The following is a 27,285-nucleotide window of genomic DNA, read 5'->3' as shown; positions in this document are numbered from 1 at the left end:
CATTTAAAATAAAACTGTTTTATAGCATTAACATTAATCACAATACGGCGATATTTGTGTGCAAGGTTTTCATACCATCCGAATCTTATACAGGCCCATGTACAGCTACAAGTTTCATAGTACTTTTTTGCTGTTATTCATCAGTTTGATGTGTTGAGTACAGACTCACCAGTGTCCTGTCTGAACTGTTTGAGGTTGGGGATGTCGATGATGTAGGAGGACAGGCTGGGGTCTGCCTGAGCCAGACAGATGCTGCTCCCGGCGACCGCTGCCCCTCTCTGGTGCTGGAGGCACTGCTCGATGTAGCTGCTCACCTGTCCGGTGTAGGGCCTCCAGAAGCCCAGATCATCCTGCCATTCCCAAACCACCGCCATCGGCTGAGCTTGTCCGGGCACCCCAGACGAGGTGACAGACGAAGTCGACGGCGAAGCGAAAGACGGTCCGTTTCTAGTTCCACTCCCTCCGGAAGGGAAACTGGAGCCTGTTGCCATTGTGTCTGCTAAGAAATGACCCCAACCGATCCTAAAATAAGCCGGAGTTAAGCAGTGGGGCTGCCTGGCCCAGCTAACAACAACACCACCACCCTTTCAGTTTCACTCGTTTTCCACCCAGCTAACCCGCAGTATCCTATAAGAGATCGCTCGATGTCGTTAAAACTGTGTTTAATTCAGGAGTGAACATTTATTTATCCGCAGATTTGAAGGTAATCCCACTGATGTCGCATCTTCTTTGCTCGGCTGCTGGAGTCGCAGCTTCAGACTAGCCGCGTCTCGCTCTTCTCTTCGCCATTCAGTGCGATGCTGCTCGGCTACCGGGCTCATTAATCGGATTCATGTAAAATAACAGTTTCTGTTAGGTCGGCAGGCGGCTAATGCTGCATGGTCGTGATTTAAAACTCGCCGCTCGGCATGGTTTTTAAAAGTACGCAGTGGTTTGTGACACACTTCCTCTGCTGCGGTGTGTGTTTGTGTCGCTGCTGGTGGATTCCCATAGATACACACTGTGAAGGCAGACACAAACAGCACCCGTCTTGTTGTCGGTATGTTTACATTTTAAATTGTTCAAATATAAAAGCAATGTCGATTTTTTTAAATGACTACTGTCTATTCTTTGTTTATGCTTTGCTATGGTTAACTTCAAAATTTGAATGCTTATCTTTATATTGCGTACGTTGTCAACGGCAGATGGCTTTTATTTTAAAAGCGTAATACACTGACTAATAACAAAATAAAAGTCACGCTGCGTTTTTCTTTGTAGATGACGTTCATAAGTGATTTATTGTGTTACAACCACTGATCTATAATAGAGAAATAATGTTTCTATAAATACATTTTAAATATGGTATTTGTGGTTAAACACAAGAATCCCACTTAAATATCTGTAATACACGAGTTCTCAATTGTACCAAAATATTAGTCAGAATTAATTAATGTGTAATTAAATGTAATTAATGTGTAATAAAACTTTTGTCATGTAAGATCTGAATCCTGAAACTTTAATAGAATTTGTAATTGTGTCAATGGTAATTGTATTGGTTGTAATGGAAACTGCAAATGTTTCCTGTGAGTCTCTTGTTGCCTGTATGCTTTGTTTTTGTGGTATGTTAAAACTAATAAATCTTATTGTAATACGTTTTTTTGCATTACACTGGAAACCATAACAATTTTCATTACAATAGCCTGTGGTTTACAACGTGTTAATTGTAACCTACCACTGTAAATGAAAACTGTAAAGATGAAAATGTGTGATCCTGTCTTCAATCCAGTAGGTGGTGCTAATGCTATCCTGATGTGTCAGGAAAATAATCTCCATTCATCTAAACTCAATCTGAAGTTGTTTCTAAATAACTTTAAAATAATTCTCAGTATACGCGTAAAGCTTCAGTGCATAATTACACACACACGCACACGTTTATGAGGACATTACATGGTCGTAATGTATTATATACTGTAAAAAAAACGATTATTATACACCCTACCCCTAAACCCAACTTCAAATGAAACATGACAAACTTTGTAATGTCAAAAGACCCTGTTAAGTATGACTTTAACCGTTTTGATTTACAAGGACACGTGTAATGTCCTCATTAACCACCACAACATTGTAATGCCTAGGTCATACAAAATTTTGTCCTCATAAACCACCAAAAACCAGCGCACACACACACACACACACACACACTCACTTTAATAAAAATATACTTTTAGTTTAGTATAGCTCTTAGATGACTGTGGTGTACCTTTTTCATACGAAAACTTTATGCATCAGTTCTATTTTCCTGTTCCCCCTAAATAATATGCCATAGTTTTTGGTACAATCCCTGATTGTATTATACCTTTGGTCAAATCTGGCCCTAAAGGTTCTTTAGATTCTTTTATTTTTGACAACACAAATCTTTTTGTTGACAAAACTCTTCTCAGTTCTATGTCTAGCAAAGATATTCGCTTCGTTATTACTAGTTCTCGGATCTCTTTACCTGCTTGCATAGGTTTTTGGAATAATATATTTGATGATGTGGATTGGGAACAGTTTCTTCAGTTTAAAAACAGATTAAAATTTTTTTTTATCTAATAAAGCTGTTGAAGTCTAAATCAAAGTAATTCATAAGTGCTACTAAATAAACATCAAACTTGCTAAATTTAATAATAATATTTCCCCTAAAGGCTTATTTTGTAGTCAATATGATAAACGCTAAACCATTTATTTTGGGAGTGTACTTACCGTAAAGTGTTTTGGGTTGACTTTTCCGATTTCATTAAAAAATTCTTATTTCCAAACTTCTGTATTTCCCCAAAAATTGTATTCTTTGGTTACTCTCTGAGTGTAGATCCTTCTCATTGTAAATTTATTAATAATTTATTGCTTTTTTAAGCAAAATTTTACATCCATAAATGTAAATTTTCAAAGAAACACCCTTACTTTTAATTTTCAGAAAGGACTTTGTATGTGAACTCTTTAAAATACTCTAACAATTACACTGCATGTAAAACGCTTTCTTGGTGTAAATCATTTAAACTTGTTTAATTTGCTGGAATTCTATTTATGCAACCCTCTTTGTCTCTTTGTTCATATTATATCTTTGTAATGTTCTTTCTTGCATAATAATAAAAACACACACACACACACGCACGCACGCACACACACAAACACACACACACACACACCAGTTAAACGCAAGGCAACACATTTTATTTGAAAGGCCTAAATGGCATTAAGGTACAGCATATAAATACTGGCGATTCCAGAGACAGTCATAACAGAATCACATTATAGTATTCTTTTCCTTTACAAACAATACATTCATGATGTTTTCTCCTTAAAATACCTCACTTTGCCTCAATTGAACGAACTTAAGAGTAACTTACAATGCTAAAATAATAATAAAAAAAAAAAGTCTTTCGATTGAATATAAGTTAGTGCTATCGTGTTAGGGGTTTTACAACTTGCTTAAAACCTGAAGCAGAAGTTCCTCTCCGAAAAACGTTACACAAGTAGCTCGTTGTTTTTAGCATCGTTAGCCGTGTCATTCAGTAAGCTACTTTATGTAATTAACTGAATGCCAGAGTTTACATTCCCTGCATATACACATATTAAAAATTTCAATAAATAAATAAATAACAATACAAACATTCGCAAGGCATGATAACTAGTCGTATACAGTATGAACGTACTGTACGAGCTCTCTCGGCACCAAACAAAGGCTGTGTATCCCAACAGTGATTAGACATATGTTGGATTAAAAACAAATCCCAAATGCTATTCTTACTGCTGTTTAATGAGATGGTTATTTAACCATGATTGTGTCCAGGATCTGACATTACAAATCCTGGTGGCAAAGCAATATTTCATCTGATACGCAAATAATGGCTACACCTTTTACAAACAACCTCTTATTTACTCACCCTCATCTGATGTTCCATACCTGTATGTGACCATTGTTTAATACTTTTGAAACACTTTTGACAGCTTTTTAGGCAAAACTAAGTTTTGCATTTTACACTACCTGACAAAAGTCTTCACACATATCCAAGTTTTAAGAACAAATAGTAACTTGACTTCTAGTTAATCATTTGGTATCAGATGTGGCTTATATGAAAGCTTTTAGATTACGCTTATTTTACAAAAAATAATACTAATAATAATATGATCATGCCTTGATCATTATTGATTTTAATTATTAAATTAGGACAGTAAGGTCTTACTTTGCTTAGACAAAAGTCTTGTCACTTAACAGAAATAATGTGAAGTATAGAATATAAAGACATGGTGCAGTGGAAACATAATTAATATTGTGTATGACTCCCATGAGGTTGGACGACTGCATCTATAAATCTCTGCAATGATTTAAATAACATTAATAAATTCATCTGGAATGGCAAAGAAAGCGTTCTTGCAGGACTCCATGGTTCATCAAGATTCTTTAGATTCATCTTCAATGCCTCCTCCTTCATCTTACCCCAGACATGGTCAATATGTGTATGTCTGGTAACTGGGCTGGCCAATCCTGGAGCACCTTGACCTTCTTAGCTTTCACTTTGATGTGGAGGCTGAAGTATGAGAAGAAGTGCAATTTTGTGGTTTGTAATGTAATGGGCAGCACAAATGTCCTGATACCTTGGGCTGTTGATGTTGCCATTCACTCATGCAGATCTTTCGCACACCTCCATACTCAATGTAACCCCAAATCATGATTTTTCTTTCACCAAACTTGACTGATTTCTATGAGATCCTTGGGTCCATATGGGTTTCAATAGGTCTTCTGCAGTATTTGTGATGATTGGTATGCAGTTCAACAGATGATTTATCAAAAATATCTACCTTCTGTCACTTTTCCAAATGATCAACTAAAAGTCAAGTTATTATTTGTTGCTCTTACAACTGAGATCGACGATAAGACTTTTGTCAGGTAGTGTACAGATAAAAAATGATAACATCCTGGTTCGGACTGGGATGAGGGTGAGCACTGTTCCTCTACGTTATAAAGCACTGGCAGATTGATTTATTGTTGTCTTTCTCCATCATTAGCACTTCATTCAGAAACAACTGCATCCCACAGTTCACACGCTTTAATCTCTGCCAGAAAACACACAGGAGACTCCTTGCATGAGCTGCAGGTCCGTCCCAGCTCTGGAGAAAGCTCATTCTAGCATTCAGAAATGTCAGGTTTTTTTTTAAAAAGGTCCCTTAATGGTAGAAGTCTTCAGTAAAGTTTATTAGTATTTGACTTTGCCAGGAACTTGAACATTCACGCCGCTATAGTCCACCATGTACATGGGCCATTGCTGAAAATGCAAAGGGACAAACATTTAACAACAGTGCAGTTAACAGAATTAACACATTTAATAGTGTTCAAGGTCTAACTAAGCAAAATGCATCTGCTTGTTTTTGGTCCTTAAAAGTTTGATAAAGATATTAAATGGGGGGTGGGGGTGGGGGGTATGATAAAGATGCCATTGACAACCATTGATTTCAATAGTATTTTTGGTCTTACTATAAAAGTCATCGGCTGAATATTTTGTGTTCAACAGAAGACATTAATAAAAGTTAAAAAGCACTTGGAAATTAATAAATGATGAGGAAATTGTCATTTTGGCTGAATTAAGAGAAACAAAATCTACATTATAAAATTAAACCGTGCTAAAAATGGCTTTTAAGACTAATGCTGTGTTCACACCAGATCAGGCACTCGCTAATAACTCGCGCTCATCACGAGTAAATAGACTCACGAGTCAAATTCACTTCACAATAGATGCGGATTCACTCTTTGGACAGGGCTTCTGTCTGCCTGGTGACTTTTGAGATTTGTTGCTAAATGGCTAACATGGATTTTATTTAGATAGTAGCTTTGCTTTAGGAAGAACTGAAAAACAGCGCATATTCGTTCGGCGCCATGTCTAACAGGTCAATTTTGAGGTGCATCCAGCTGTGAGTTCATTAACTCTTCCAGAAACTATACCTGGATGATGGAAGCTTTCAGCGGTGCTTCAGACTGAGCCGAGCCCTGTTTGATGAACTGTTGTCTGGTGTCTGCAAGAGGATTTCCCCTCGGGACACCAACAACAGGCACTACGTCATATTCACTCCCTACAAGAGAAAGCTCCTGCTTAACGCGGCGTGTTGTCCACTGAAGTTCAGATTTTTCAACTTGAGCGATCGCCACGAATCGCATAATTTACGCCGCCTCATTCGCGTGAATCGCACTGCAGGCTGTCTATTCGCATCTTTGCATTGATTTAACAAGTAAATCACTAGCACTTGACGCTTCATCTGCGTCTGGTTTAAAACGCAGCATTAGGCCATGTCCACATGTACAGTACAAAGTGCAAACCCAATAAATGCATTGTCAATGGCATGCCGAATTAACAGAGGACAATACGGCTTTAATACTGGGATAATAACAAACGCAAACCTAAATAGTAAAAGTTGCATACAAGGTCAATGTAAATGTGCAACCAGGCCATTGTGCTGCATGAATGATGTAGAATGTGCGACACATTTGCCGTAAACTCATGGAATTCACCTCCACATTTGCTTTTACATTTAGCAGAAGCTTTTGTCCACACTGACTTAAAATTGAGGAGGCATTCAGCGATTCAACAAGAAGAGGCAACACACACAAGAAGTGCTAATGAATCAAAGTAAGTGCTAGAGTTGGGCAGGGGAGTCTAGAGAGAGAGAATAGTGTTTCTACAGGTAGTTTTACAGCACAAGTTCAAATAATTCAACTCAAGTTGAAAATATGCGTAAGGTGAAAAACATCCTATGAGTAAACTAGAGCAAGTGAAGTGTTGCTCTGTGTTTGGTGTATACCCAATAAAGCCATGTTGGCCAATCAGGAAGGAAAAAATTATGCAAAATTTGTCAAAAGTTTTTTTTGTGGCTCTGATAGGTTCTGAAAATTTCACTCTGGCCATCAGTTTTAGTTTTTTAATACTGTGTTTTTGTTAGAAGGTGGAGTGTTTGGGATTTTATAGACAGAGACGAGTGTTTCTACAGCTAGTTTGTTAATGAGTTTTACAGCACAAGTTCAAATAACTTAACTTAAGCTGAAAATATACGTCTGAACCCAGTATTAGAATAAAACCAATCAGGAAGGAGAAAATTCACAATAATTGATCAAAAACTCAGATTTTCGTGGCTGTGGTAGACGTGGGGGGTGGGGGGGGGGTTAGAGTGATTACAGTGTTTGTACAGGTAGTTTATCAATGCGTTTTACAGCGCAAGTTTAAACATTTCAACTGAAGCTCAAAGTATGTGTGAAGTGAAAAACATCCCGTGAGTAAATTAGAGCAAGTGAAGTGGTGCTCTGTGTTTAGTGTGAAACCAGTATTAGAATAAAGCCATGTTAGCCAATCAAGGAGGAGACGATGCAAAATCTGGCAATAGTTTTTGTGGCTCTGGTAGTTTCTGAAAATTTCACTCTGGTCATCATTTCAGTTTCCTAATGCTGCATTTTTGTTAGGAGGGGGAGTGTTTGGGATTTTCTTAGAGAGAGAGACGAGTGTTTCTACAGGTAGATTGTTAATGCGTTTTACAGCGTGAGTTCAAATAATTCAACTCAAGTTGAAAATACGCCTGAGGTGAAAAACATCCCATGAGTAAACTAGAGTAAGTGAAGTGGTGCTCTGTTTGGTGTAAACCCAGTATTAGAATAAAGCCATGTTGGCCAATCAGGAACGAGACAATGATGCAAAATGTGTCAAAAGTTTTTTGTTGGCTGTGGAAGTTTCTGAAAATTTCACTCTGGTCGGTGCTTACAGAAAGCTTTAGTGTCAGTTACCTAATACTGTGTTTTTGTTTGGAGGGGATAGGCATGGGCCGGTATGAGATTCTGACGGTATGATAACCTTTCACAGTATCACGGTATTGTGTTCACTGCTCTAAAAATATTCTCTTTAAATGTCTGGGTAAAAAACAAACACTTTTTTCCCACTTGAAAACAATATATTCTGTTTTTTGTAAGATTAATGATATTCTGGAACTTCTGCTGTCTTCATGTGTTTCAAAAACAGAGATTTCTTTACAATTTAAAACAGTATCTTTGGATATCTTTTCTGCTGGAGGTACTGTTGTCCTAAAAAATAAAAAATAAAAATGTAAATAAAAAATCATACTCATACCTTAGGAACGGTATTACAGGATTTTTTTGCAGCTTTAAAACCTTGACTTTTATAAACCGCGTTATACCTTGATAACAGTTATTGTCCCATGTCTAGGAGGGGAGTGTTTGGTTTCTTTAGATAGAGAAGAGTGTTTCTACAGGTAGTTTGTCAATGTGTTTGCATTTAAAGTGCAAGTTCAAATAATTAAACTCAATCTGAAAGTATTCGCGAAGTGAAAAATATCCCGTGGGTAAATTAGAGCAAGTGAAGTAGTGCTCTGTGTTTGGTGTGAACCCAGTATTAGAATAAAGCCATAATGGCTAATTAGGAAGGAGAAAATGAAGCAAAATTTGTTAAAGATTTTTGTGGCTCTGGTAAGTTTCTGAAAATTTCACTCTGGCCGTCAGTTTCAGTTTCCTAATACTGCATTTTAGTTAGGAGGAGGGAGTGTGTTTGTTTGTTTGTTTTTAGAGAGAGAGAAAAGGGTTTCTACAGGTAGTTTGTCAATGTATTTTACAGCACGAGTAGATCCTGGAAAAGATTTCGGTGGCTGTAGTGGTTTCTGAAAATCTTCAATTTGGAGTTTTCAGAAAGTTTTAGTTTCAATCAATTAATATTGCGTTTTTGATAATATCCATGTTTGTGTGGATTAGTTCATTCGTTTTTGAAAAACACTCTTGTGTAATGTGTTGTCATACCATGACAGGTATCTGATTGGTTGACAGCGCCGAGTCTCCTGCAGTGGGCATGGATGTCTGACTGGACTCAAGTACACGTTTGCGCTTGCGTCGATTCGTTGAAACTTCTTTACCTTCTGCAAAAGAGCACATTTGTATTTGTAAACATTCTTGTTCTATTCAAAAGTCAAATAACTGATGGCAGAATATATTTATATTTTACCTTTATTACAAGACTGAGTACACAACTCTGTAAAAGGCCTAAACAAAGACAAAATGAAAGTAATCAAACAATACTTGTATGTAAAAGAGCATCTCTGATCACAGTAAGCGCTGTTTATCCAACATAATCACCATAATGATATTCAACACTCACTGTAGGGGGGTTTTGATATTGAAAGTAATTTCATCTTGGGCTTGCAGGACTTTTTCCAACCGAACAATGTCGTAAGTATTAGGATTCCTGAAGGGAATATCGTCTGGAAGTCCACACACTTCCAGTGAGCCTGGATTGGCTCGAATTAATTTATATGGAACAATGACCGACCGATCCAGACCCAAAGCTTCACCTGAGAACAAGACATTCACGAATGAGTTTTTTAAACGATTTGAATATGTATATGAATTATTTACTAGTAATTAACATACCGTATTTCTTATTGAAGAGCTCTTTAACTTGTTCTCTTAATATCACTTTCTCTCCCATTCGATTGACCTCGTCTTCTTCTGTTGGAAACGGATCAAATATTTGACAGGTTTACCGACAGATTCAGCAAACAACTGTTTATTCTCATTGCAGTCAGATGGCTAGAGGCTGATTTATTTTCATAAAGGAAATCCCTTGAAGATCTTTACTGTATATTAGACTCATTCATTTATTTTCCTTTGGCTTAGTCCCTTATTTATCAGAGGTCGCCACAGCGGAATGATCCGGCAACTATTCCAGCATATGTTTAACACAGCGGATGCCCTTCCAGTGCTGGGAAACATCCATACACACATACACTCACACTGCGGCCAATTTTGATTTATTCAATTTCCTTATACGGCATGTGCTTGGAATGTGTGTGAAACAGGAGCACCCAGAGAAAACCCACGCGAACACGGGGAGAACATGCAAACTCCACACAGAAATGCCAACTGACCCAGTTGGGACACGAACCAGCGGTGGGGCGACAGTGCTAACCACAGAGCCACCATGCCACCCTATATTGGACTCCTGTTAAATAATTTTTTGTAACATACAATTGGAATATTATAAGACCAAACATTACATTCCAATTTACCAAAAATACTAATAATTTACTATAAATAATAATCAGTTTTCATAAAAATAAAAAGCAACACAAATAATAAGGCATTTCTTAAACATCAAATTAAAAATATTTTTGAAGGATTATGTGACATTAATGTCTGGATTAAAAATGCAAAACAAAATTCGTCCACCCCATAATAGTAATAAACAAATTTTGTAAATATATTAAAATAGAAAAAATATTTTAAATGGTAACAAAATTCAAAGAAGTACTGCTTTTTACTGCATTGATTAAATGAATGCAACTTTTGCAATTAAAGATATTTAATTCTGCGCATTTATATAAAAGTATTTTTCCATAAAAATAATATAATAAAATAAGCTATAATAAAATAAGCTGTAATATAATATAATATAATATAATATAATATAATATAATATAATATAATATAATATAATAAACTATAATATAATATAATAAAATATAATATAATAAAAAAATAATAAACTATAATATAGTATAAACTATAATATAATAAAATATAATATAATATAATAAAATTAAGTATAATAAACTATAATATAATATAATAAACTATGATATAATATAATAATAAAATATAATATAATAAAATATAATATAATTCAATATAATTAAATAAACTATAATATAATAAACTATAATATAATAAAATATAATAAAATAAACTATAATATAATAAACTATAATATAATAAAATACACTATAATATAATATAATATAATTAAATATAATAAAATAAACTGTAATATAATAAACTATAATTTAATATAATAAACTAAACTGTAATATAATATAAACTATAAAATAACAAAATACAATATAATAAAACATAATAGAATATAATATATTAAAATATAATAAAATTAAATATAATAAACTATAATATAATATAATATAATATAATATAATATAATATAATATAATATAATATAATATAATATAATATAATATAATATAATATAATATAATATAATATAATATAATATATTTCCCAGAGATGGGTTGCGACTGGAAGGGCATCCGCTGCGTAAAAACTTGCTGGATAAGTTGGCAGTTCATTCCGCTGTGGCGACCCCGGATTATTAAAGGGACTAAGCCGACAAGAAAATTAATGTATGAATAATATAATATAATAACACCTCTATGAAAAAGCAAAAGGGGCTAAAAGACTGTAAAGCTCAACACAAATAGATTCGGGTCCCATTGATTATTATGGGACTGACCTTGTTTAACAAACATCAAATGTGGACTTATCCAGGAAGTACAAATAACTGCAATCCTGTAACTACAATCCGCACATGATGCTTTATTCTTACCACTTATTGGGGTGTAACCTTTCTTCAATATGGTTATCCTTCGCGGTGCTGTCAAGGTAAAAATAATTTGACTGGCTTAGTTTCATGAGTAATTTGGCTAAAATATAAACAACAGTGCTTTCACATTATCAACTGCTTACCTGGCTTGGGAATAAGCCCTTGAAAAGGCCTGAAAAGATAGAAAAACAGGGTCCATTTTATTTTACAAGATATAAGATCTTAGTATCCCAGTTCAAAATACCTCACTGATTATTTATTCTATCATGTGCTCTTTTATGTAAAAACAAAAACATGTTTTATGAGGGTTTCTCGAAATGTGATGCTGCTCTCTGCCCCCTTTCTTTACAGATTGTGCCTCTTATACTCTTAACAACAAACCAAACATTTGGATGTATTTCAAAACATGGCTAGTTTAAACTCCTGATATAAGTTTTTTCTAATTGAACAGACTCTAAGGTGGTACACCATGTGAGTATTACGTTTTCCATTACATCATATGTCTGTTAATGTAAATAAACAAGTAGATAAGAAATCACACTATATTTTGGCCATGACAACAATAGCCTACTAACACAACTCCAAGAGCATACCTGTCAACCCCTGTGTTTTTCCCGGAATTCTTCTGTATTTTAAAATTCTATCCCGCTTTCATCCCGTAAAGGTATTTTTCTGTTTTTCTCCCGTATTTTCAATCTTTCTATGAAGGGTGGCAATAAAGAGTCGATCCATATGCAATCCATACCGCCAAACCACCAGGGGACACCCCTTAAATCTGAGACCTCATAAATGTGAATCTGTTCTATGCTTTCGTTTTGTTTAGTAATGAAAGTACTTTTAAATAAATATAGAAACGGAGGGATTCCCTTCCTTTCCATTACAGGCGCCGTTGCCCTTCCTATGCAATCCTCAGAACAGTCAGTTCATGTAGCAGTGCGTGACTGTCAGTTGACGACCTGCATAGTGATAAGTATACACTGTTTCCCAATTGGATTCTTTACACACGATTTGAGGCGAAACAAAAGTCTGGGTTTTGGGTAAATGTTTTATTGATTTGAACAGACATATATATACACATAATTAATAATAATAATAATAATAATATCTAAAGATGTCGAATTTGGTGGGTTTTCTTTCAAACACAATTCATTTTGACTTAAAAGCAATTTAGGAAAGGTTAGAAAAGCAATTGAATGCTTTCATTATAATTTTAGATGTGTGCACTTTTAAAGTAACACCTCTGTTATTTAATGCAATCAATCGAAAAATCTAATCGAGAGATTCATTTGCTGCTCTTTAATCAAAATGTTCAAGTTATACAGAGAAGAAAAGATTAATGAGATTTGATATCGTAATTCTATTTCTTTATAATAGCTATTAGTTTTAATTGTTAAAACTGTTTGCTAATTTATTTGCTGCTTTTTATAATGTATACTATTTACTCTATCCTTTGTACACATATTACAGACCGTTTAACTGTGTATTTACAACGAAACAGCTCCAGATGAACATATTTAGTTATTTTAATATAATATTTAATAAATTATTAATTTGGGGATGTTTTGGGGTGGGAGGGGGAGAGCCCTTATTTTCACATCCCAATGTTGACAGATATGTCCTAGAGAGTGGTAATTCTGACAGACAAATTTTGATTTAATGACTAAAATGCCATTTGATTTGTCATACTTTAGCCTTCTGCGTGGATTTTTCTGCATAGTTTTAGTCAACTAAATGTAATAAGATTTTAGTAGATTTTAGTTAACTATGTTTATATAATAACTTATATTTGATTGTAACTTTAACTTAATTTGATTGTAATGTAATAATGTGCACCTTTTGTAAAGCTGCTTTGAAAAAATAATTCTTCTAAAAAGCGCTATACAAATACACTTGAATTGAATTGAATATGCTAAATCTACTCTGAAGTTAGTTGGCTAAAATCAAACCAGTTTAGTTTAATCATAATATATTAATGTTATGAAAAATATCAAATAAAAAGTTTTCTAAGCCTGTTATTTACTCTTGGAAAACACACTCATGAACATGAACAATGTTAAGGTTTGAACAATATGCAGGCCCAGATTTAACAGCTGTTAACAGCTAAACATTAAGCCTTAAAAACACCTCATAAAAACCACCTTATAAAACAATATAGTCTTTTCTTTTTTACATTCTTGTTTTTGTTGAAAGATTCTATTTTTTCGAAGAAATTTTGTTTGATATCATTTTTATCTGAATTTTTTCGATGGCGAATTACTGAACAAAGGGTTGAAACAATGTTTGGAGTACTTTTGAAGTAGACTTTTAAACCTTTTTTCATGCTTAAAAAGCAACATTATGCACTGATGTAGGATAGTGGCTGAAAAATATAATAGAAACAGTTTAAATGAACTTTAATATACAGCGGGGAAAATAAGTATTGAACACGTCATATTTATTTTCCTTGGAATAATATTTCTAAAGGAGCTGTTAAGATGGAATTGAAACCGATTTTGGTAAAAAACCCAAACAATACAAACATAAAATATTTATATTTTTTTTAAATCTGAAAAATTTGTTATGTGTAATAATAATGAAATGACCAAGGAGAAAGTACTGAACTACTAAAACGTATTTAATACTTTTTATAAAAGGCTTAAAGATATCTCTCATATGAAGAATGAAGACGCATGAATTGCTCAGGTGTGAGTTTTTCACAGACTTCAACAGTGTTAAAATCTTGATGGTTGTTTGTCTTGTCTATCAAATCTGACTTTTAATTTGTATTTTCTATTGGATTCATATCAGGTGATTGGCTGGGCCATTCTACAGCTTGATTTTAGTTCTCTGAAAGCATTTGAGAGTTTCATTGGCTGTGTTTTGGATCATTGTCTTGCTGAAATGTCCACCCTGTTTTCATCTCCATCTTCCTGGTAATGTAGATGTTGGACTGAAGAAGCTAATATTAATTTACAATGACGAAGGGCAGAGGGTTGTTGAACATCTACTGAGAGATTACAGCTGCTGTCTGGTCTTTCACTGCCTTTTCACAGCTCCCTTTCTTCATGTGTTCAATTCTTTTTCCCTTCTGTCAATTAATTTTATTATGCATAACTTAATTTGTAAACTCATTAGTTTTGTTTTCTTTGCAAATATGCATTTCTTTGGTTGTTACCAACATCCAGGGAAATATTCAAGTCAACTGCACTTTAAGAAATATGTTTTCTGAGAAAAAAGGAGATGTGTTTAATACTTATTTTCCCCGCTGCCCTACACAAACTAATCAAAGTGCACTTTTTTCTTAACTCAAAAAGCTTTAAAAGTTGAAAAGCTCTTTAAAACCAGGGCTTCACCTTGTGATGCTGAAAGAGATCTTGTCTGCCACCGCTAATATCCTCTCTAGATTCTGTGAGCCGAAGGTACAGGGTTTTCGGAAAGGGATGCCAGGGGGCAGGCCCTCGATAATCACCGAGCCAGGGTTACTCTTGATCCTCTTGTAAGGCACTTGCACAGGATACTTAATGCCCAGTGCCTCGCCGTATTTCCTGTTGAACAGGTCTTGGACTTGCTCTCGTAGTGTGTTCGCCAAGTCGATACGGGAGAGCTTGGCCTCTAAACTGTCTGTGGGCAGAACAACGATAGAATAGCCAATGCTTTAGTCAAAGCATATTTGGAAATGGAAAGGAGCGAATGAAGGTTTGAACCGGCAACTGATTGACAGATGCGTGGCACATGGATCAGCTGAATTGTTCCTTTTAGTCAGGATGCAATAAAGTGACAAATGAACACCTGATAACTTAATCACAGTTGATACCTGAGAATCCAGGTCTTTTGGAGGCAGGCCCTGGGTCATCTGATTGGTCTTTGGAGTCAGTCTCTGCTGAGCATTTAATCAAAAGAAGCATTATGTTAGATTAGTGGGTGATATATTTGGCTGAAACAGAAGGTATATGAATATACAATGAATAGTAAAATAAATGACTGACAATGAAATAAAAATATACTGGAAACAATGGAAAAAAAAGTTTGTTTGCATGAAAAATAAAATAAAATAAAACAAAACAAAATAAAACAAAATGGTTAGTTTACCTGAGATGCAAAGTAAAATAAAATAAATAAAAAATATACATTTAAAATAAAATAATATTGCAAAATAAAAAGTCCAGGGGGTTTACCTGGACTGCAAAACAAAATAAAATTAATTAAAAATTAATAAAATTATATAGCAAAATAAAAAAAATTATATTGCGAAATAAAATAAAATAAAATAAAATGGTGGTTTACCCGGACTGCAAAGAAATAATTAAATAAAATAATAAAAAGTTAATAAAATTATATTGCGAAATAAAATAAAATAAAATGGTTAGTTGCCTGGACTGCAAAATAAAATAAAATAAAATAAAATAAAATGAAGTGGACAGCAAAAATAAATAAATAAATAAATAAAATAAAAAATGGTTAGTTAAGGTGGACTGCAAAATTAAATCATATTAAATAACATAAAATTAAAAAAAATAAAATAAAATAACATAAAATGAAATAAAGTAAATAATATTTAGTTTAGGTGGACTGCAAAATAAAATCAAATTAAATAACATAAAATATTTAAAAAAAAAACACACAAAAAAAAAAAACATAAAATGAAATAAAGTAAATAATATTTAGTTTAGGTGGACTGCAAAATAAAATAAAATGAAATATAATAAGTAAAATAGAATAAAATAAAAAGGTTAGTTTACTTGGACTGCCGAATAAAATAAAATAAAATAAATTATAGTAAACAAATTAAATAAACATACAAAAGAAAATGAAACGTTTGTTTACCTGATTCAGAGGTCGTCTTAGAGACACTTTCATTTTTGACCGGTTCCGTCAACAATTCTGGCCTGACAAAAAAACAAAAACCCACATTCTTATCAAGCTGATTCTTAAAACGTTGTAATGAATTTGTAAATATCTGAGCGAACTTGTTGGAACATCTGAATGTGCTCTGTATGAGTTTACCTCGTTATAACAAAAGTAATCTGACTGCTGGCAGAAAGAATTTTTCTGAGTTTAGCTGCTCCAAAACAGTTTGGCCTTCGAAAAGTCATGCCTTCAGGCAGCCCCGTGACGTACAGGTCATCTGGATACATCTGAAACTTGGAGTACGGCACCTTAGCTGGCTCAGGCAGACCAAGAGCCTCACCTAGAATAATATTGAAACATAATCTAACTCAACGAGACAAACTATTTTGGGGTATATTTAACAGAAAAGAGTTTGATGAGTTGAATAAATGCAAATAGGAGAATTAATTATCAGTAAGCCCCTCCCCTCGAACTCTTATGAGCCAATGGCAGAGTATAGTTTTCTTTTTCTGTAGGCCAAAGTACACAATGTGACTACAGAAGGGTCAAGCTTTGAATATTACAATTATTGAAACTCTTTTTAGAAGTTAATCCGATTCAATGATCAATGCTAAGCTAAGCTAAAACATAGTTTCTGCAGGTTTAAGACCCTTTTAAGACCATTATGAATTAAATTTCAGACTTATACAGGACTTTTTATTATATATTATATTACAATAAGATATTTTTTAGCCACAAGTTTTAAATAAATTGTCAAAACAAGCAAACCCTAGATGTGTGCATACACATATCACATACAAATCTAAAAACTATAACAAACTAAATATACATCTGTCCAGGTCAGTGTCCTCACCATATACGCACTTTAAACACACAGAGAAAATTTATACAAACATTATTGTAAGGAAGGTGATTAAAACATATTGGTAAATAGAGTTATAAATAAATAGAGTTTTGTTAAAAGTTCTATTGACATGGTGTTGAAATGTTGGCCCGATTGGGTAGATTTTTATGGACAAAGAAAAATTAAGACCTGTTTACAATTATTTAAGACCTACAAGAAGACATTTTTGAAATGTAAGACTTTTTAAGACCCCACGAACGAATTCAAAAATGGTAAAACTCAGCTAATTTAACTGTAAGGACCTGTAAAATTAGCATATTTTCAAAAAAGCGGAAAAGGCATTCCTTCAAGCAGCTAAAATAAAATAAAAAGGTTAGTTTAGCTGCACTGCCAAATGAAATAAAATAAATACAATTCACAATAAACAAACAAAAGAAAAAATGAAGTTAAATTAAATTAAATAAAGGTGAGTTTACCTGGACTTATATAATTGAATTAAAAGTAAACTAAATAATCTAAAAGTAAACAAATAGAGATGATAATGGTCTATTCCGATTCAATGATTTATGCTAAGCTAAGCTAAACGTGCTCCCGCCAGATCAGGAGATCAGCTGAATGGATTAAAAAATTGTAAAACTCAAAATGTACCTTTAAGCTGCTAAAATAAAATGAAATAAAGTAAAAATATAAAAAGATTAGTTTACCTGCACTGCCAAATAAAATGAAATAATAAAATAAATACATTTAAAATAAACAAATTAAATAAAATAAAAATATGAGTTTAACTTGACTGTCAGATAGATTAATACAAATAAAATTAAAAGTAAACTAATGGAGATGCTAATGTTCTAATCCGATTTATTGATCTATGCTAAGATAAGCTAAAAGTGCTTCCGCCAGACCAGGGGCCTCATGTATCAACGCTTCGTACGCACAAAAACTTTGCGTACGCCAGGTTTCAAGCTCAGAATCGCTTACGTTTGTATTTACTAACGATGAACTGAACGTGGGAATGTGCGCAGCTCCACGCCAGCTTTATGGCTGGCGTACGCACATTTTTTGTGCGTGTCTGTTTTATTTCCATTGGCGACTCCTAGAGGCAGTTGTGTTAAATTGCTCTCTACAAAGTGTCTGAGCATTGCAATGGCAGCTGTATGAGATGGGTTCATCTAGCAGATATATAAGGTTTCCATACCATACAGTTGACCAGCTAAACATTAAAGCACAATTTGCAGCGGTCGCCTGTTTTCCCAATGTAATCTGAGCTATCTACTGCACGCACATTGCTATAAAGACACTATCTGAAGATGAATTTGCATGCGTGAATCAGAATCATTTCCATTCAATAAATGTGCAAATAAAATATGATGCACAGACTTATTAATGATTCCTACTTGTATTTCTCTTGATAAATAGTTGGCAAAATCTGATATGTAGCGGGGGGAAAAAGAAGAAAGAGTTCATCAGACGCTGGATTCGAAACGAGTTCATGCTCGAACGTATCAAAACATGTTGACCTGCGTCTTACGAGCTGCGCCACTGAGACTGTTACGGATACTGCAACATTTTACACCTATAAATCACACCATTTCTTTTTTAAATCACTCAGTGCGATGTTCAGACCCAACTGTGTTAACCGCATCAGCTAAACTCTCCCACTCTATTTTTTTCTTTTGTTGTCAATTCCGGAGAACAAACTTGCAAATAACACCGCTTTTCTCCATTCTACCTCCAAAACGAGCATCTCCAATTCACATTCTGTTCAAAGTTTCTCTTTTTGCTTGATTTTGTTATTGCTTTTTCGTTGAGTTTTGCCAAAGTATAGTCATTAACATATTCATACGGGGGAGGAGGCAGGGAGGGGTTTTGTGCTCGTGCATGTTGCGCTCAGTTTCACGTTCATTCAGATGTACAAAAGAATATGCGTGAGATTCGGCGTACGCAGTGTTTTTATACATCTGAATACATACTAAAACGCAATGTTTTAGTATGATTTCCATGCAAGTCTTTGTACATGAGGCCCCAGGAGATCAGTTGAATAGATTCAGAAATGGTAAAACTCAACTGTAAAACTTTAGGCTACTGATAAAATAAATCTAATTCCAAAAAAACGGATCGTTCCTTTAAGCTGCTTTGATACAATATAAATTTTAAAAGTGCTATAGAAACTTTTACAACGACTTTAGAATAAATGGGGACAGGAAGTTCCCGATACATCATTTACAGGTTGACTTTGCAGTTAATTGTAAGTAATAAGATAAGTAAGTCAATGACTCACTGTACTTGCAGCTGAACAGGCTCTCGACTTGCTTTCGCAGCTGAAGGATCATCTCTCCGATGTCTTCTGGGGAAAAGGGAGAACAATCACACCGACAGCCATAATATCTGAAGGCAAACCTTGGTGACCTTTTAAAATGGAGTTTTACCTTCAACAGCTCTTTTGAGCCCTTGCGGTGTAGATTTCGGTGTTAAATCTTCTGTTGAGATAAACATGCAATAAAATGAGTGCAAGTGAAATATTCCTGCGTCAAAATCTTGTGATTTCTGCACACTTTACCGGAGGTGTTTTGATGATTGAACTCACCTGAGGTTTACTCCAGTGACCATGTGTGTAATGCAAACTTCAACATAACAAATCCAGTGTTATTAGTAATGAGTCATAATGTTTAATCTGTGAGTTACTATGAACGCTTAAACAACATCTGCTTTCTGAAGCTGACAAATCCTTTTTAAAAGGGCAGATGTAAGTAAATAGGGTTGTTTTTTTGTTGCATGTATCTTGCAATCAAAGGCTAATAAATATTGCATAAGGTCAGTAAAATATGTATACACAATGATGTAAGAACAGTTTATATGCATATTATATAGCAATTATGTATTTTCCTTCGGTTTGGTCCCTTTATTCATCAGAGGACGCCACAGCAGAAAGAACCACCAACTTATCCAGCATATGTTTTACACAGTGGATGCCCTTCCAGCCGCAACCCAGTATTGGGAAACACCCATACAGTCTCACATTTACACAGATACACTACGGCCAATTTAGTTTATTCAATTCACCCTGAGGAAACCCTCACAAACCAATCAAGGCTCATTCTGAAAACGTAGTCCCGTGGACGTTTCTGGAGGCCGCGAAATACGTGCCGGGAGGTACGTATTTTTGCAGTTTTTGTTTTCGTGAATTCGCAAGAGGCTGCTGTGTGCACTTTTTCGTATCTCAAACATCTCTCGCGAGTGCCGTTCGCGCCCACGCTGTTCTCTCGTCAACCCACCAGAGGCCGCTGTCTGATGGAGCGAATGATTGACTGCGCGACCGGCCAATCGGCTGACCCACCCTCCTTCTTCCCTAAACCCAACCAGTTTTACAGATTGACCCGCCCGCCCGCTCACTTCCCTAAACCCGAGCAACAATTTAGAAAAGCCGTCTAGATAAAGAAAAGCCCTCGTCTAGTTTTTTCACCACATTTTCAGATTTCACCCCGTTCTCACCCTGTTATGAACTCGTTCACTTTATTTTTTGGATTCTGTTTTTATCTTACCTGATTTCTGGAACCGCTCTTCCCCGGACTCAAACACGGTCGCCGTGGTCAACTCCTCCTCTCTGCATCTGAAGTCTGCTGACGCACACAATGAGCTGACCGGACAAACTGATTGCAGCGGGAAAGCCCTCCACACAAAGGTAAGTCGGTAAGCACGAAAGGGAACGGTATCACACCGCCCCGTATCGTTCGCTTAAAAAAATTAAATGCAGCCGTACGTACCTCCCGGGACGTATTTTGCGATCTCCAGAAACGTCCACGGGACTACGTTTTCAGAATGAGCTTGGGTTGTCGCAAACACAGGGAGAACATGCAAACTCCACACAGAAATGCCAACTGATCCAGCCGTATTGATTGATGTAATGTAAAATACAAATTTACATAACCAGAGATTTAATATTTCTAAATATACTACTGTTCCCAGGTTTGCTGTCAGTGAGTTAGTTTAATTATTCTATTTATTTTATCAGTAAAATATGAATACATAAAAATATAAAAACACCAACATACATATTCTAGCAGATATAAACTATTGATTATTATCGTTATATAGTATATTAGTTTATAAAATAAATAAATAATTAGAAAAAAATAGTAATTATAATATTGTTCAGAGGTTTAGCATTATTCATTCATTCTCTTTTTGGCTTGGTCCCTTTATTAATCTGGGGTAGAATCGCTAACCTATCCACCATACAGTATGTTTTACGCAGCGGATGCCCTTCCAGCTGCAACCCATCACTAGGAAACATACATACACACTCATTCACACATATACACTACGGACAATTTAGCTTACCCAACTCACCTATGTGGAAACCGGAGCACCCGGTGGAAACCCACGCAATCACAGGGAGAACATGCAAACTCCACACAGAAATGCCAACTGACCAAGCTGAGGCTCGAACCAGCGACCTTCTTGCTGTGAGGTAATCATGCTACCCACTGCGCCACCATGACACCTGGTTCAGCATTAGTCAGAGTTTATATTTTATTATTAGTCTCTTCTGCTCACCAAGATCACGTAAAAATCCCATAATCCTTCAGAAATCAGTATATTAAAGCTAAATAATTTCTTGATTATGAACATTGATTACAATTATGTGGGTTGATATTATTGCAGCTTAATCATCTTTGATGATCAGGGAAGTAAACTAAATCAACTATACTTCTTAACATTTTACATTTTTAATCATAAAAATATTTGTTTAGAAATTAGTCATAAATTATTAAACACCATAACTGAAAGTTTTGATCAATGTAATGCTTTTTGACCTAAATAGCAAACATTTCTATTGACCTTATTCTTCAACGCGGAAGTGCGCTCGTTTTTGCGATTGTTTTAGAACAGGGGTGTCAAACTCAATTTCTGGAGGGCCGAAGCCCTGCACAGTTTAGTTCCAACCCTGCTCCAACAAGCCTGAAGGTCTCAATTAGTTTGATCAGGTGTGTTTAATTAGGGTTGGAACTAAACTGTGCAGAGCTGCGACCCTTTTTGAACTGAGTTTGTCACCTGTGTTTTAGAACTTCCGATTGAGTTTCCCATGAGAGAAATGACTAGGAATAATAAACGGCAAAAAAAGGTCAAACTACTTGCTCTACAAACAAGTGTTTGCATGATTATACATAAAAAAGTAAAATAATGCAATAAGAAAAGATCAGTTTGCAACATCAAGCGGCAAAACAAGCTGTTTTTAACCTCTAAAAATTAATGGAAGTGAATGAGACCGTAAGTCTCGAGCCAAAATGATTCAAATGGGTGCGGCCACTCATACACAGGGAATATTGTGAATACCATATTATATGTAACTGTCAGTTTAAAAAACATTGCATATTTTCTACATAGCATTCATTTCTTAATGAACAAAAACAAGAATTAATAATAAAAAAAACTTACTGACTCCAAACTTGAGAACATTTTAAACTTATCTAACGTTTTGGACTTTTTCCAGTCTTTCGTGATTAGGGAATATTTTCCGAAATAATTTTGATTGCTAATAAATTACTAATTTGCTAATAAATTATTCAGACCAAACTCGCATAATATTCAACCAATTCAAAGAACTGATTTTTTTTTGTGATCAAATTTTTATTGATTTTACATGTGAGTACTGCAAATGCATATTTACAATTTTCTTTCCAATAAACAAAACAAGATCCACTGCTCAAACCTCCCAGCCCACCCAGAAAAACACCCACCCCACCCCACACCCCAGAGAACGATTTTGGTTTAAATCTGACATCGCTGCTTATTCTACAAAAACATAAAATAAATAAATAATTTCAATATATTTGAAAGTTGTCCATATCCTGGAAAACTCTGAAATAATCATATGAGATGGTTGAGCGTTCATATCAACTCACAGTATGTCTCTATAAGATAGGGGCTCTAACACTGGGAGTCTATCAGGGAGACCTACTGGATGTGGGTTTGCTGTAGTGGGAGAACTAGCACAGCACGGGGAACAGGTTTCACGCTGGATCTGTATCGGACTTGGGCTGGGACCACTATTTGGGCAAGTCTTGGGTTTTTGGGAATGGAGATGAAATAAGAAATGCAAAACTCTTGGCTTACCATACTTCAACCAATGTTTTTATGACTTATACATTAAATGCTGCTGTTTCGATCTTCACAGAAGTTCATTTCTCCGCACAGCGCAGTGGCTAAATCAGCATTTAATATCCCTGTGTTGAGCATAAGCTCATTGAAATTAATGTCTCTACATGAAAGGACTTGACAGCTAGTTAGACAGACATGTACATGTGCATATATAACGATTATTAAACAGGCATTAATAGCTTGTAGGAGGGCAGGTACAGACCGGTGGAGGGATTTGCAACTGGATGAGAAATTGGAGAGGGTTATATTAGAGGCTTTGATTTGTCATATGCTTGGGATTATCTGTGCAGTACCACAGGGAGAAGAAAAGATGGATAAGGAAGTACGTTCGGATATAAGCTAGTTTGATGTTACCTGCGACAGGCTCCTTGGGACGACAGAGGTCAGGGGTCACTCGCTCAGCCTGAGGCTCACTGGATTCCTCTGTTGAAGCACTGGATTCTGACAGATCGGGAAAAAAGAGATAATGTGTTCAAAAAGCATTCGGTTAACGATATAATGTCATATATAACGCATTTAGGAATAATCCAATATGAGGCAAGTGGATAAAAATCTGTTAGGCTCAACAGTGCTTTATTTATTATATCAAAAATACAGCAAAACAAATAATACTGGTTAATATTAATACAACGTATTACAAAGTATTCATTGCACTTCACTTTTTCCACATTTTTTCATGTTACCGCCTTATTCCAAAATGGAATAAATTCATTTATTTCCTCAAAAATTCTACACACAATACCCCATAATGACAATGTGAAAAAAATATTTTTTTAAATAGTTGCAAATTTATTACAAATAAAAAGCCTAAAAAAATTACATGTACATCAGTATTTACAGATTTTGCTCAATACTTAGTTGTTGCACCTTTGGCAGCAATTACAGCGTCAAGTCTTTTTGAATATGATGCCACAAGCTTGGCACAGCTGTCTTTAGGAATTTTTTGGCCATTCCTCTTTGCAGTATCACTCAAGCTCTATCAGGTTGGATGGGAAGCGAAGGTGTACTGCCATTTTCAGATCTCTCCAGAGATGTTCAATAGGATTTACATCAGGGCTCTGGCTGGGCCACTCAAGGACATTCACCGAGTTGTTGTGAAGCCACTCCATTGATATTTTGGCGATGTGCTTTGAGACATTGTCCTGCTGGAAGATGAACTGTCACCTCAGTCTGAGGTCAAGAGCACTCTGAACCAAGTTTTCATTTAGGATGTCTCTGTACATTGCTGCATTCATCTTTCCTTCTATCCTGACTAGTCTTCCAGTTCCTGCTGCTGAAAAACATCCCCACAGCAAGATGCTGCCACCACCATGCTTCACTGTAGGGATGGTATTAGCCTGGTAATGAGCGGTGCCTGGTTTTCTCCAAACGTAACACCTGGCATTCAGTATAAAAAGTTTCATTTTAGTCACATCGGAACATCTGGCCATTCTACAATACAGGCCTGATTGGTGGACTGCTGCACAGATGGTTGTCCTTCAGTAAAGTTCTCCTTTCTCCACAGAAGAACGCTGGAGCTCAGACAGAGTGACCATCAGGTTATTGATCATCTCTGTGACTAAGGCCCTTCTTCCCCAATCACTCAGCTTAGATGGCCGGCCATCTCTAGGCAGAGTCCTGGTGGTTCCAAACATCTTCAACTTACTGATGATGGAGGTCACTGTGCTCATTGGAACTTTCAGAGCAGCAGAAATTTTTCTGTACCTTCCAATCCTGTCTCGGAGGTCTACAGACAGTTCCTTTGTCTTCATGCTTGGTTTGTGCTTTGACATGCACTGTCAACCCTGGGACCTTATATAGACAGGTGTATGCCTTTTCAAATCATGTGCAATCAACTGGATTTACCACAGGTGAACTCCAATTAAGCTGCTGAAACATCTCAAGAATGATCAGTGGAAACAGAATGTACCTGAGCTCAATTTAGAGCTTCACTGCAAAGACTGTGAATACTGATTTACATGTGATTTTTCAGGTTTTTTATTTTTAATAAATTTGCAATTATTTAAATAAATCTTTTTTCACATTGTCATTATGGGGTATTGTGTGTAGAATTTTGAGAAAATAAATAAATGTGCTGTAAGTCACGTAAAACAATTCAATGCAAACTGAAATAAATATAATTTGATTATATGGTTTGGAATTTTATGTTTTATGAGATTATTCAAATTTTTTTGCCAATTATTTTGCGTTTAATTAAGAATTTAGCAGGTTCGTAAAAATTTGCGTCACTTTGTTGATTTTGCGTTGGATTCAGCGATCGCGAAATCACGAAAAACTAGGGGGTCTGTACTGGGATCGACGACAAGACTTTTGTCAGGTAGTGCATGTAGAAGTATGGGACCAGGCCATATCCTGAGCTGCTGCTGCGCTGATGGTCGTGGGGAGTGGAGAACATGAGTCTGATTCCAGCGACGCTCCAGGGACAGACGAGTCTTCGCTGAGGCCATCTTCCTGCCTCCACCACGGCGACTGAAGCTCTGCACAAGACTTTTGGCCAGCGGAGAAATTAAAATGGTCGTGCCCAACTGAGTCTGGTTCTCTCAAGGTTTTTTTTTTCTTCACTCCCATCAGGTGAAGTTTTTTTTTCCCTCTCCGCTGTCGCCACTGCCTCGCATGGTTCAAGATTGGTAGAGCTACGCATCGATAAATTTGCTCTTCAGTGTTTGAACTCTCAGTAATGATTAAATCACACTGAACTGAGCTAAACTGAACTGAACTGAACTTAAACACTAAAAAATGAACTACACTGTTCCAGTTACTATGACCATTTATGTAAAGCTGCTTTGACACAATCTACATTGTAAAAGCGCTATACAAATAAAGCTGAATTGAATTGAATAGAAGCATAGTTCCACAAAAATGTAGGCTGAAGCACATATTTACAATGAACTCTATAGGTCTCATTTACTTAAAGTACTTAATGAACAAAAGGCAAAGTGGAAGTTAAAAGTCACATTCGCCCACAATTATGCTTTTCTATGCTGTTTATACAGCACTTAAACTCCAATTTACAGTTCATATGCATGATGTTCCTTCAGTTCACGGTGTTTAGCCAATGAATGTGCCATGTAATGCAAAATGCCCTGCCTGTCCTCAAAGGCTCAGATCACTGCACAGCAGGGTGGAAAATGAGAGCAAATATTTTTAAATCAGAAGGCAACCATCAAAGACAAACTTCCTCTCTCTAAGTAAGTAAAATATGCTAATGGTATCCCATCCAGTAGAGCTACAGGGAGTTCATGCTGCTATGTGATTTACATTTCGGCAGAGATGATTGTTATTAACAAACAATAGCACCAAAAAGAGAACAAAACTTGAGGTGGCAGAGCGAAATATGAAAACTAACAGCGTGTAAGACTGGGAGAACATACCTGGCACCGTCACCTGGATAATTTCACCATCTGGGGGTTCTGTTTTGATCTTTTTCAAAGGCAGGCAGTCCCCAGATGGCCCTGAAAAAATAAAACACATTGGGTTATTTTGCATCTTGCACTATTAGAGCCATGCAACGACATGGCAGAGCACATTAAAATGATGAGCAGATGATCTACCTGCTTCACACTCGGCCAAAGGACTGACACAGGAGCTGGTTGATCTGAAAAAAAAAAAAAAAATTAATAAGTAGCATAAACATTTCCTACAGTATTTGACATACAGATGCAACATTCTTATATATATATATATATATATATATATATATATATATATATATATATATATATATATATATATATATATATATATATATAAGTGTTTGGAATTACTATACATTATCTTGTGTGTGTGTGTGTGTGTGTGTGTGTGTGTGTGTGCACCTTGTATTCTTCACAATGTGGGGACCAAATGTCTACAAGTATACTGTAGGAATACCAGCAAATTTTGACTTTTGACCTTGTGGAGACAGTTGTTTGGTTCCCATTAGGAAAATAGCTCATAAATTGCTTAGAACAAAGTATTTTAAATACGTTTAAACATAGATTGTTTCCTGTGAGGCTTGGGTTTAGTGGTAGTGGAATAAAATATACAGTTGGTACAGTATAAAAATCATTACGTCTTTGGAATGTC

The 27,285-nt window shown here is 35.5% G+C and overlaps 2 protein-coding genes across 20 annotated transcripts in view; both read right to left on the bottom strand.

Moving 5' to 3' along the window:
• dtx2 (deltex 2, E3 ubiquitin ligase) overlaps positions 1-1,004 on the bottom strand; it is a 44,203-nt gene extending 43,199 nt beyond the window's left edge. For 3 of the 4 annotated variants that reach the window (XR_012406050.1, XR_012406051.1, XM_068221281.2), the window contains exon 1: positions 170-1,004. Coding sequence is in view for 2 of the 4 variants with exons in the window: in XM_068221281.2 (XP_068077382.2) it covers positions 170-491 (322 nt within the window). In the remaining 2 variants the exon portion in view is untranslated. 4 annotated transcript variants of the gene reach the window in all.
• A 2,163-nt stretch (positions 1,005-3,167) lies between these two features.
• The window catches only part of gtf2ird1 (GTF2I repeat domain containing 1), a 56,584-nt gene continuing 32,466 nt past the window's right edge, over positions 3,168-27,285 (bottom strand). For 2 of the 16 annotated variants that reach the window (XR_012406412.1, XR_012406416.1), the window contains exons 12-28: positions 26,772-26,815; positions 26,592-26,672; positions 23,575-23,661; positions 19,646-19,682; positions 19,488-19,538; positions 19,340-19,405; positions 16,374-16,557; positions 16,194-16,255; positions 15,184-15,249; positions 14,723-14,990; positions 11,534-11,562; positions 11,394-11,441; positions 9,428-9,505; positions 9,156-9,348; positions 9,003-9,040; positions 8,801-8,916; positions 3,168-5,282 (exon numbers count right to left, since the gene is read on the bottom strand). Coding sequence is in view for 9 of the 16 variants with exons in the window: in XM_021476657.3 (XP_021332332.2) it covers positions 5,214-5,282; positions 8,801-8,916; positions 9,003-9,040; positions 9,156-9,348; positions 9,428-9,505; positions 11,394-11,441; positions 11,534-11,562; positions 14,723-14,990; positions 15,184-15,249; positions 16,194-16,255; positions 16,374-16,557; positions 19,340-19,405; positions 19,488-19,538; positions 23,575-23,661; positions 26,592-26,672; positions 26,772-26,815 (1,480 nt within the window). In the remaining 7 variants the exon portion in view is untranslated. Of the gene's footprint in view, positions 5,283-8,800; positions 8,917-9,002; positions 9,041-9,155; positions 9,349-9,427; positions 9,506-11,393; positions 11,442-11,533; positions 11,563-14,722; positions 14,991-15,183; positions 15,250-16,193; positions 16,256-16,373; positions 16,558-19,339; positions 19,406-19,487; positions 19,539-19,645; positions 19,683-22,706; positions 23,662-26,591; positions 26,673-26,771; positions 26,816-27,285 lie in introns of those variants that run through there. The other 14 variants (XR_012406413.1, XR_012406417.1, XR_012406411.1 and 11 more) reach the window with 8 other exon arrangements.

The sequence above is a fragment of the Danio rerio genome, chromosome 5 (genome assembly GCF_049306965.1).
Source record: "Danio rerio strain Tuebingen ecotype United States chromosome 5, GRCz12tu, whole genome shotgun sequence".
In the NCBI taxonomy this organism is placed as follows: Eukaryota; Metazoa; Chordata; class Actinopteri; order Cypriniformes; family Danionidae; genus Danio; species Danio rerio.
This window is presented reverse-complemented; position numbering and strand designations above follow the sequence as displayed.